The sequence below is a fragment of the Canis aureus genome, chromosome 8, assembly GCF_053574225.1.
Source record: "Canis aureus isolate CA01 chromosome 8, VMU_Caureus_v.1.0, whole genome shotgun sequence".
NCBI lineage: Eukaryota > Metazoa > Chordata > Mammalia > Carnivora > Canidae > Canis > Canis aureus.
Genome location: NC_135618.1, coordinates 53,481,803 through 53,494,313, shown reverse-complemented (window position 1 = coordinate 53,494,313; position 12,511 = coordinate 53,481,803). Strand labels below are relative to the sequence as shown.

The window sequence follows — 12,511 nt, the reverse complement described above, 5'->3', positions numbered from 1 at the left end:
TTACCGTCTTTTTATTGAAAAGATAAATTGTATTAAAATTTTTTTGCCTTTAAATCTTTATTTTTTTAAAAGATCTTATTTATTCATGAGAGACACACAGAGAGAGGCAGAGACATAGGCAGAGGGAGAAGCAGGCTCCCTCTGGGGAACCCAATGTGGGACTTGATCCCAGGGTTCCAAGGTCATGCCCTGAGCCAAAGGCAGATGCTCAACTACTGAGCTACCTAGGTGTCCCTAAATTTTTAATTTTAAATTCATAACAGCAGAAAGAACATTCTGGCATATAGTTCTAAATGTTAACACATATATAGATTCACCACAATCAGAAAGCAGAAGTTGGGCAGCCCGGGTGGCTCAGCAGTTTAGCGCCACCTTTGGCCCAGAGCAAGATCCTGGAGTCCCAAGATTGAGTCCCATGTTGGGCTCCCTGCATGGAGCCTGCTTCTCCCTCTGCCTGTGTCTCTGCCTCTCTCTGTGTCTCTCATGAATAAATAAATAAAATCTTAAAAAACAAAACAAGTTTCATCACTTCAATAAAATTTCTCATACTGCCCCCTTTGTAGTCACTCTACCACCAGCCAAAAGTCACACACTACCCCCAGCCAAAAGACCTGGCACTGTGGAGCTCTTCACTGTTACTATAGTTTTCTCTTTTTGAAATTGTTTTGTAAGTAGAATGATACAGTGTATAACCTTTTGAAAGTGCTTCTTTCACACTGCATACTACTTTGAGATTCATTCAAGTTATTAGTTATAACCATAGGTCCTTCCCTTTTATGCTTGGGGTAGTATTCTATTGCGTGGATATACCAGCTCATTTACCCCACTTACCCATTGGTAGATATTTGGGCTATTACCAGTTTCAGACTCTTATGAATAGCTGCTATAAACATTCATGCCTGCATTTTCATGTTGACATAAGTTTTCATTCCTCTGGGGTAAATGCTCAGGAGTAGATTGCTGGGCTATATTTAAGGTTTATATATAACTTTGTTTAAAAAAATGTCTCGGGCAGCCCCGGTGGCGCAGCGGTTTAGCGCCGCCTGCAGCTGAGGGCGTGATCCTGGAGACTTCGGATCGAGTCCCACGTCACCCTCTGCCTGTGTCTGTGCCTCTGTGTGTGTGTGTGTCTCTATGAAAAATAAATAAATAAAATCTTTAAAAAATAAAAATAAAAAAATAAAAAATGTCTTGTAGGACAGCCTGGGTGGCTCAGCAGTTTAGCGCCGCCCTCAGCCCAGGGCGCCATCCTGGAGACCCTAGATCGAGTCCCACGTCGGGCTCCCTGCGTGGAGCCTGTTTCTCCCACTGCCTATGTCTCTGCCTCTCTGTCTCTCTCATGAGTAAATAAAATCTTTTTTAAAAAAATGTCTTGTAATAGGAAAGTATCCCTGATTCCTCTCTTCCATCTGTTGTTATCATTTCTGTTATTCATTTCATCTGTATATAAACTGTAATCATCAAATATATTGTTGCTTTTATTATTTTGAACAAACTTAACTGTTAGATCAGCTAAGAATAGGGAAAATAAAAATATTTATTTTACCTTCACTTTTCCTTCTCTAATGCTCTTCCTTTCTTTATGTAAGTCTGAGTTTCTGACAAATCCTTTTCCTTCTTTTCAAGAACTTCTTGTAACGGGCACCTGAGTGGCTCAGTGGTTGAATGTCTGCCTTTGCTTCAGGTCATGATCTCAGGGTCCTGGGGATTGAGTCCTGCATCAGGCTCGCTGCAGGGAGCCTGCTTCTCCCTCTGCCTATGTTTCTGCCTCTCTGTATCTCTCATGAATAAATAAATAAAATCTTAAAAAAAAAAAAAAAAAAGAACTTCTTGTAACATTTATTGCAACATAGGTCTACTGGCAACAAATTCTCTCAATTTGTTTGTCTGAAAAAGTATTTTTTGTTCCTTCACTCTAGAAGGATAATTTCTCAGAATACAGAACTTTAAGGTTGGTGGGGTTTTTCTTCTCTCATTCCACTCTATTCTTGTTTGTATGGTTTCTGAGGAAAAAGGGAATGTAATGCTTATCTTTGCTCCCCTAAGGTATGGTGGTTCCCCTACCCTCTGGCTGTTTTAAAGTTTTTTCTTTAACTTTGATTTTCTACAGCTTGAATATATCTAAGTGTAGTTTTTGGCATTAATCCTGGATCTGTGGCTTGGTGGCTGACATTAATTTGGGGAATATTCTCAGTCTTATTCTTCAAATATTTTTTTCTGTTCCATTCTCTTCATTCTCCCTCTGTTATTTCCATTACTTGTGTGTCATATCTTTTGTAGTTATCCCACAGTTCTTAGCCATTCTGTTCCAATTTTTTCCCCATCTTTTTTTTTTTTTTTTAATTTTGGAAGTTTCTAATGATATATCCTTAAGCTCAAAGATTCTTTCATCTGTGTTCGGTCTACTAATGAACCTATCAGATGTCTTCCTATTTCTGTTACAACGTTTTTGCTCACTAGCAAAGATTTTGTTACTGCTGTACTTTATTTTTTTTAAGATTTATTTATTTGAGAGTGAGAGTGCAGGCGCACACACACACACACACACACACACATATGAGCAGGGGGAGGGACAGAAAGAAGGGAGAGAATCCTCAAGCAGACTCCCCACTGAGCCCAATTCAGAGTTCCACAACCCCAAGGTCATGACCTGAGCTGAAATCAAGAATCCATTGCTCAGCTAACTGAGCCACCCAGGCGACCCACTTATTGCTATTCTTTAGATTTCTTGGATCATCTATATAAATAGTCATGTCATCTGGAAAACTAAGACATTTTATTTCTTGTTTTCCAGGCTGTATGCCTCCTATTTCTTTTTCATGCCTCGTTGTATTGTCAAGGACTTTAAGTATGATATAGATTAGGAATTGTTAGAGTGAAAATCCTTGCCTTGTTCCTCATCTTAGGGAAAAAGTATTACATCTTTCACCATTAACTATTAGGGGTTTGGCTTGGTTTGGTTTGGTTTTTTAAAAGCACTTTAGTGAAGTATGAGTGACATGTAAAAAGCTGTTCAAAGTTCCAATAGAGAGTCTAATGGTAGTATAGGTTTTTCATAAATGCCCCTTATTGAGCTGAGTAAGCTCTTTCCTATTCCTAGTTGGTTTAGAGGTTTTTATCATGAATGGATACTGAATTTTGTCGAATGCTTTTTCCACATCAATTGATATTATCATGTGATTTTCCTTTTTTAGACTGCAAATATAGTTTATTATATTGTCTGATTTTTCAAATATTAAACCAGCCTTACATTCCCATGAAAACCCCTGATGGACATGATATATTATTACGTTTATATATTCCCTGGATACTGCATACATTTCTTCTTTTCAAAAAGTTTTAATTTTTGACTACTCACCTCAAAAATGTCTGGCTGATTAAGCACGTAAAATTAATAAAGCTTTATTTAGTCTCAGTAGTCATGAAAGAAAAATACTTCTGAGTAAATTTCCAACATCATGATGCAAGATTTAATACCTGTTTGAAATGTCCAAGGGGAAGAAAGCAGCAGCATGGAAGGATTTTGACTGAATGTGAAACCCAAATGCTATAGGTTCCCTATGAAGAAAAGTCTTGGAGCATGTTTTTAAAAATGAGAGGTCATTCTTTGTTTATAAAAAATCTTAAGATAATTTCAAACTTACATAAAAATTGCCAGAGCTGTCATCCCCCAATTGTCAATATTTCACAGCATTTGTGGAACACCTTTACTGCCTCTATAATAGTATCCACACCACTATTAACAATCAATTCCTTTTTATAAGATTTTTTATTTTATTTATTCATGAGAGACAGAGAGAGGCAGAGACATAGGCAGGGAGCCCAATGCGGGACTTGATCCCTGGACCTGGATCATGCCCTGAGCCAAAGGCAAACGCTCAACCACTGAGCCACCCAGGCATCCCAACAGTCAGTTCCTTAACTGCACTTGCATTACACGCCAGACATTGTATTAGCCACTTAGCTCACTTAATGTTCACAATCACATTCCAGAGTGTCCATTATTACCCCTGTATCATAGGTGATACTGTTGAGGGTTTAGAAGGGTTCAAGAAAACATGCTCAGGGTTTCATTAGCTAAGGAGATGTTTCAGTTCCAGATCCAACTCCAAGCCTGTGCCTGTTCCAATATCCATACTCACAGGCACAATTCTTATTGCACAGAGTTAGAAGTGTACGTGACTAATAACCACTCGATGGTCTGACCCTTCCCTCACCCCATGTTTTCTATTTCAGGACCCCTCTTTTTGCTGAATGCTGAGGAGATTGCAGAGGAAATAGGGAATATGTGGAGAACAATATATAAATTGACCAAGACCCTAGCTGATGTACCTGCACCCAGGCGGTTAGCAGAGAATGTGAAAGTCAAGATTGATAAATTCAAGCAGCACATCCCTATCCTCAGCATTTCCTGCAACCCAGGAATGAAAGACCGGCACTGGCAGCAGGTTCCTGTCACTCTCCACCCCTCGCCAGCCCAATCCATACCCAATGCATACCTGGTCTTGGTAGCCCTTTAGAAGGCAGGAACCAATCAATACTGGGTCCAGCGTCTGCTTTCTGAAAGGGAGAATCTACTTGAGGCTAAAGCAGCAGTAATGGGGGGGAAAATCTTGTATTTTTTTATTTTTTTTTAAAGATTTTATTTATTTATTAGAGAGAGAAAGAGGCAGAGACACAGGCAGAGGGAGAAGCAGGCTCCATGCAGGAAGCCTGATGTGGGACTTGATCCCAGGACTCCAGGATCATGCCCCAGGCCGAAGGCAAGTGCTAAACCACTGAGCCACCCAGGGATCCCAGGGAAAATCTTTTAAAGGAAGGAAAGGGGCAGAATGAACAGGTTGACCCTTTTCTTTGGCGACCCTACTGCTGATATTTAAGTACTGCTCTAGCCAATGACCACAAAGCCTCTCCTTGTCTCCTTCCCTAAGCAAATGGCTGCTCAGGGTCCTACAGGGTGATAAGGGCATTGAATTACATTGGGAAGGCCTTGATTTGTCCCTTGACCTAGGACACACAAAAGAGAAAGCCACACCTTTTCTGCCTCCTGACAATGCCAGATGGTTCCTGCTTGGGCTGACCAGACTGTAGAGCCCCGTTGTCCAACAGGCTATGTTCAGAAATAACATTTCACTCTTCTTTCAGCCCTTTGAGTCTATAAATGAGAATAATAAATATTCTCCCTAAAAATAGTTGGGACTTTTATAAGCAACCAAGTGTGAGGGTGATAAGTGTGGTGTGAACACTAAGCAGAAAAAAGAAAACTCACTGTGTTTCTAAAATAATCATCACATTCAAGGGCTAGCAATGGCCTTGAAACGTCCTCTACCCAGGAGTTGCTCTGTGTGGAGGTGGAAATGAGACTGGCTCTCCATAGGCAGATTTCTCTATGATTCGGCCTGGAATTCCTCTCTGGGAACCATGCACAAGACTGAGGACAAGCCTCTGGAAGGACTCACTCTGAAAGCACATCCATTACCTTTCAGAGAATGAAGTCTGAGCTAGAAGCATTTTGATCTCTCTGGGAATATAGAGATCTTGATATATCAGAAATTCCAGAGTTTTCTGTAAAGAGGAACTGCTTTTATTTCCCAGAAAGCCTTGAAATTCAACATCTAAGCAAAGGGTGTAAAGGAGGACAGGCGAGAAGTCATCTGAGTAGACTTCTGGTCTTGTACTGCCCTAGCAGAGGGGTCCGCACAGGGGCAGCTACCCCCAATTATAGGTGTTCATAGGGTGCCACTCCCCATGGACCTAGCCCAACTAGAGCTTTGACCCATTTGGAGGGCTGGGGAGGTTGGGTAAACAAATCGCCTTTGATAGTGCTATCTCTCCATAAGGTGGCACTATGGAAAGTACCCTTGTCAATGGCATTTAAACAGCCCTCCCAGGAGACTCAGGATATCTCCTCTACTTGGTGCTCTCCCTGTGATGATGCTGTTCTCATATGTGGGTACTTTAAAAAGCCCAACCAATCCTAGACATTCATAATTCTCATTTACAGATCACTTAGGTGGACAGATTGGAAAAAAATTACTTTGAATTAAAAGAAAAAAAACAAAAAAATAAGAATTAAAAGAACAATATCAGTAATAGCTCAAACATATTGAATACCAACTCTGAACTAGGTGCTGTTGTATATTTTGTGTGGATTCCCTCATTTTATCTTCCCTACAGCCCTTTGAAGTAGGGAATATCATTGTCTCCAGATAAGAAAACTGAGGCTTAGAGTAAATTGTCACATGGCTAGTAAACCGTGAGAGAGGGAGTTGGAATCTAGGTCTGTGACTAGGGGAAATGGGGCGAGAAATACCAGATCAGAGGGGATAATAGCCATAGGTAAGAGTGGAGTATAGCCCCAAGAAGGTGGCTCCTGAGTAACGAGCCCCTAAAGCAGAAACCCAGTGGCCTAAACAGTTAAAAGTGAGCTCAGAAAGGAGAGAGGCCACCAGATACACACAGTGCCCCTCCCACCTAGAGCCCCTTCCTGCCTACACTGTAAGTCAAACCACAAACCACCCCAGTGATAGCTGCCAGCCTGGGAAAGCCGTTCTCTGCCCTAATGCCTAATTCAGGAGATCGATTTTCTGGCTCTCGCAGGGAACTCTGAAGGTTAAACCACCTCTAGCTCTAAAGGGTACAGGATGGATCTTCTGGAGATATGGGGTGTGGGGTGGTTGTGCTGTGGTTTCTGACCATTTCCCAGAACTTAAGCAGGAAGGGCTGGTCCTTGGGTTTGGGGCCCTGATACCAGCAAAGAGGTTGCTACTGTGGTTTAAAACAAGTCGTAACAGGGTGACATTTGACCACCTGATGCGCACCAAAGATCGTCCTCTAGGACATTGCTGCCCAATGAAAATAATACAAGCCATATGTCTAATTTTAAAGTTTCTTGTAGCCACATTAAAAAACAAAAACAGGTGAAATAAATTTTATGAATATATTTTATTTAACCAAATAAAATATTTAACCAAACATTCAAAATATTTTTCAATAAGTAGTCAATGTAAAAATGTTAATGTAATCTCTCACATTACATTTGTCATACTAAGTCCTTGAATATGATGTGCTTTTACACTTAGAGCACATCTCAGTTTGGGCTTGTCACATTTCAAGTTTTCAAATAGCCACAAGAAGTTAGTGGCTCCATATTGGACAGGGCAGCTGTAGGCTCTTAGAATTAGGAAACCAAATGCTTTGTTAGTCTCTGTAATCAACAAAAGCAATCTGAAAAAAAAAAAAAAAACCTACTAATCTCTGAGTCTTTTCTATGGGCCAAGCACTATGCCAAGTGCTTTACATAGTTATTAGCATTTAATCCTAGAGAGAGTATGTGTTCTAAGCTGTACTTTCAGGTATTAGGGAATAAATCGAAGTCCAGGGTCACCAGGAACAGTTGTGCAGATTGGGTACTCCATAACTCTAGGGAATGTGGTTTTGGGGAACTACAGTGTGAATTGTACTTTTTTAGAGTTATGTAGTGTATAACCTTCACAACTGTACCTGGAAGACCTGAGAGACTCACTAGATGTGATGGAGAAGAGCTTTGTAGGGAGAACTGGGTCCAAGTCCCAATTCTGCCATTTATTAGCTGGATGGTCTTGGCCAAGGTACATATTTCCTTTGTCTCAGTTTCCTTATATGTACAAGAGGAATAATAATACATTAGTAACTTCCTCATCATTATTGGAGGAATGAAATAAGTGCATAAAGGTCTTAAAACACTGCCTACTTCATAGAAGCCCTCAATAAATGTTAATTACTTCTATGATTTCCATTATCTTAGTGGACCTCCAAGTATCCTCAGGCCATGACTGGTAAGCCATTTGAATTAGCTGTTTCATTCATGTTTTCACTCTGTAGATATTTACTGATGCCCACTAAATGCCATGCTTCAGGGACACATGGCTAAATAAGACATCCCATAGTCCTCCTAGGGCTGGACAGAGATTGGGCAGTAGGTGAGGTTTCTCAGAGTCTCATTCTCTTTCAGGTCCTCCTACTCCTCTTGAGCATGTTTGCTCAGTCCTTGAGAAAACTGCTCAAAGCCATCAGAGACTTCACATACGAACTTCTTCAGGGATATTTTCACTTAAAAGACAAGCCTGGGTAGTATTTACACCAAAGGAATGGGCCCAAATGCTAACCGTTCCAACAAGTTAGCACACTGGGGTGGAAAGGAAAATATTTGGGCAAAGGGGGTTTCTTCCTCCTTCCCAGCATCCTCAGATCACAGAATTGGGGGTTCTGCATATCCTGTATACTCAGGACTTTCTCCTTTTACTCAGCAGACCCTTATTGCAGCTTCTGTCATAGACCAGGCTTTGCACTAGGCCCTGGAGCACAAAAACAAACCAGATCTGGTTCCATCTCCCAGAGTGCTCACAAGTTGGCACTGTGCCCAGCGCTGGTGAGCAGTGATCCCCAATAAACCAGAGAGGAAGCAGTGTGCCTCCTAGGCCGCCTCCCACATTATTAGACTCGCACCATCCAATTTGATAGCCATTAGCTAAACAGCTATTTAAATCAAGTAAAACTAAATAAAAATCAGAACTCAAATCCTCAGACACACTGGCCACATTTCCAGGACTCAATGGGCACAGGTGACTAGCAGCTACTGTAAGGGACAGCACAGAGGAGAACGTTTCCATCATCATGGAAAGTCTACTGGCCAGTGCCACCTTGAACAATATGCATTTGTTTTCCTCTCTTTTCTGCAGATCAGTGAGATTGCCGGCTATGAAATAAAGCCCACAGAAACAACTTGCCTCTCAAATATGCTGGAATACGGGTTCAGCAAATTCATTGACAAGTAAGACTCCTTTTCCCCTTCAGGAAGCTCTTCAGTCAAAGTATCTGAATTCCCACAGGATATGACTAGCCTCATATCAGGCTGTTTTTCTCCCTCTGGTTCAGAGTAACTTAAATGTTTTTAGTAACCTCCACCTTGGGTGACTAGCTACTGGTGAAACCCACTTCCAGCTGCCAAGTGGATGACATATTATGACTTGAAAATGGAGTCAGAGATTTTATTTCAAAGGGAAATCTGAGGGATGCCTGGGTGGCTCAGTGGTTGAGCATCTGCCTTCAGCTCAGGGCGTAATTCTGGAGTCCCGGGATCGAGTCCCACATCGGGCTCCCTGCATGGAGCCTGATTCTCCCTCTGCCTGTGTCTCTGCCTCTCTCTGTGTGTGTATCTCATGAATAAATAAATAAAATCTTCAAAACAAAACAAAGGGAAATCCGAAGGGAAAAAAAAAAGTTATTGGAAACTGAGCTCCAAGCCCAGGTCTGAGTGGTTTCTGGTAAAACCATTCCACCTTTCTGGGCTTTAGTTTGCTTTTTTAAACAAACAAACAACAATAAACAGGAATGGCTTTCTGAGCCCTTAGGAGTCCAAGAAACATGGTCAGTGAGAGAATTCTTCACTTCTTTTCTCCTTTTCTACAAATGCCCTTGGACTCTGTGTATAAGAATTACTGTTTTCAGGACCAAATATTCTGTGGATTCTGATGGTTTGTCCACATTTCCTTCAGGGCAGAGGATGGGAGATGCTGTACTGCCTGAACTAGAGTTCCTGTTAGACAGCTGGATTCAGGTCTAACTCGACACACACACTTCTCAGAGCATGGCCCCAGACCAACTGCATCATAATCATCTGGGAACTTGTTAGAAATGCACATTCTCGGGCCCCACCCCAGTCTGCTGAATCAGAAATTCTGGGTGTGGACCCTGCAATCTGTGTTTTAACCACTTTTTCAGGTCCAGTGTCCTGTGAAGAGCCACCAGCCACATATAAGCCTGTCATAGCCCACGAAAGCAGTGTGTCCAGTGAAGAGCCATCAGCCACATATCCTACTGAGCCCTTGAAATGAAACTATTCTGAATTAGAAGTGCTAGAAGTATAAATAGGTCTAGATTTCAAAGGCTTATTAAGAAAGCCTAGGAGAGGCAGCCTAGGACCCACACTGCTTTCTCTCTGGTTTACTGGGGATCACTGTTCCACCATCCCACAATTAAGGGGAAAAAAAGCAAAATACCTAATAAGTTTTAATATTACATGTTGAAATGATAATATTTTGGATATACTGAGTTAAATAAATTATTAAAATTAATTTCACCTGTTTCCTTTTACTTTTTAAAAATATGGCTACTGGAAAACTTAAAATGACATAGATGGCTCACCTTTTATTTTGAATGGGCAGCACTACTCCAGGTGATTCTGATGCAGGCCAGAGTTTGGAACCCCTTCTTCATTCTCATGGGATAATGGGTCTAATCTAAGGCCCCCAAATCCCTCTGCCACCTGAATGCTCTGATGCAGTCCCCAATCCCCCAATACCACCATCACAAGCCCTCTTTGAGGAGCAGCCTGAAGACATATTCTTTTCTACCAGATGTTGGTTATTTCATTAAAAGGCCACCTTATCTTCCAATAAGATATTTCTAAGAGATAACAGCCATTGAACATTTATGCTGCACTAAGCACTTAATAAACATTAACCAATTTATTCATATCCATAACTATAACCTAATGTTGTACTACTATTACTATTGCTGTTTAACAGATGAAGAAATAAGTTGATTCCAGTGATTAGGTAACTAGCCAGAGGTCATAGCTAGTAACTGAAAGAACCAAGACCCAAGCCTAGACTGGCTGATTCCAGAGCCTTAACCATTACCCTGTACTGCCTAAAGAATAAACCCACCTAAGGAGACAGAAACTAAGCACACAGTGACTCTGCCACTTTCTTTTTTTTTTTTTTTAAGATTTTATTTATTTATTCATTCATGAGAGACAGAAAAGCAGAAACACAGGCAGAGGGAGAAGCAGGCTCCATGCAGGGAGCCCGACGTGGGACTCGATCCCAGGTCTCCAGGATCACGCCCTGGGCTGAAAGCAGGTGCTCAGCCGCTGAGCACCCAGGAATCCCAGACTCTGCCACTTTCCATGCCAATAGACTCAACTGTGACAAACCCAAAAGGGGTTACACCTTGGCTAAGTTGTTTACCTCTGTGTATCTTAGTCTTCTTATCTGTAAAATCAGAAGAAAAATAGTAGCTGGGTGATTAGTTATGGTGGAGATTATGGTGTAAGGCATGTAACCTGAACTGAGTTAACACCTAAGTTCTCACCTACTACCTGTGAGTGAAGTGTGAATTCCCCTGTGCTCCACCATCCCATAGTTAATGCAGCTTTATCACAGCACATAGTTTATAAACTTCTGTAGTACATTTGGGTAAGGTCAACTCTTGATGGGTTTCAGGGACTCCCAAACTCATTAATCCTTCCCCTGTGCAATTATTTGCATAATTACAAGTCATAAAACATGTTACAAACATTGTACTTAATTACACCAACAACCATGCAGACGGGGACCTCAAGCCTGTCAAGTGACTTGGTCACAAGTCACAGCTTTGTAGCCAGCCTCCTCATCTCACACCTACCTGGGTTGGCACCTGCCCTTATTAATTATTCCCTATATGCACACTCATTGTGGTCATCTCCAAGAAGGACATATTTAGGACAATGACCCTGATGCTAAGGTCTTTATTAGTCATTCTTGGGAATATGCCATTCACTGCCCTGAATGGAGCTGAACTGAGGGTTCTCAGCTCTGTTTAGTTGGTCCTATTTGACTGATCACATGTGAATAATTCTCTTGCTCCTTGTGACAAGGAGAAGGAAAAAGGCACAAAATGGGGGAGGAAGACACAGTAGATTAGAAGCCAGGGGAACTAGTGTCTAGACCTGGTTCCTGCACTCCCCAGATGCAAGTATGGCTTTGGCCACATCACTTGCTTCATCTGGGCTTCAGTTTCCTGATCTCTATGTAAAGACCAGATTGTCTCTTCTGCAGTGGAGCTTTCAATGAAAGACAAGAGCTGAGGCAGAAAGAATAATCCCTCCTTCTTCTTCCAAGAATTTGGCTTCCCTGTTCTTCCCAATTCCCAGGCCACACTTGAGTTTACTTGAGTCCTGGACTTGAGTCCCAGGCCCAACTCTCAGTGTGGAAGCAAGAAGAAAGAAACTTGTCTTCCCCTTTTCTGTGGAGTAGAGGGGCTCTAGATGTGATTCAGCATATGAGGAAAATAGCATTGGTTTTTTAAAAGGTTGGGGACAGGGGCACCTAGCTGCCTCAGTTGGTAGAATCTGTGACTCTTGATCGTGGGGTTGTGAGTTCAAGCCCCACAATGGGTGTAGAGATTATGTTTAAAAAAAAAAATAGAGAGGTAGGGACAGGAAGTAGAGCAAAGCCATTAGTAAATTAACAGAAGTTCTGAGATCTGAATAGGAAGTCAGAATAATAATTCTGGACTAAGTAAAGAAAGAAAATGGGGGAACAGAGGTCTTATTTTAATGGCTTTAAAAGACTGGCTCTCAAGTGGAGACCACCTCTCCACTAGGAGATATTTGACAGTATTTGGAGACATTTTTGTTGCCATAACTGACAAGGTGGGCACAGGGAGAGTCTGCTACTGGCATCTCGTGAGTAGAGCCCAGGGATGC

General features: G+C 41.6%; 1 protein-coding gene across 8 annotated transcripts in view; it reads left to right on the top strand.

Moving 5' to 3' along the window:
- Positions 1 to 12,511, top strand: part of DNAH3 (dynein axonemal heavy chain 3) — a 166,069-nt gene that overhangs the window by 45,495 nt on the left and 108,063 nt on the right. For 5 of the 8 annotated variants that reach the window (XM_077906863.1, XM_077906864.1, XM_077906865.1 and 2 more), the window contains 2 exons: positions 4,237 to 4,448; positions 8,721 to 8,812. In XM_077906863.1, the coding sequence (XP_077762989.1) occupies positions 4,237 to 4,448; positions 8,721 to 8,812 (304 nt within the window). Of the gene's footprint in view, positions 1 to 4,236; positions 4,449 to 4,657; positions 7,264 to 8,720; positions 8,813 to 9,762; positions 10,088 to 12,511 lie in introns of those variants that run through there. The other 3 variants (XM_077906868.1, XM_077906869.1, XM_077906870.1) reach the window with 3 other exon arrangements.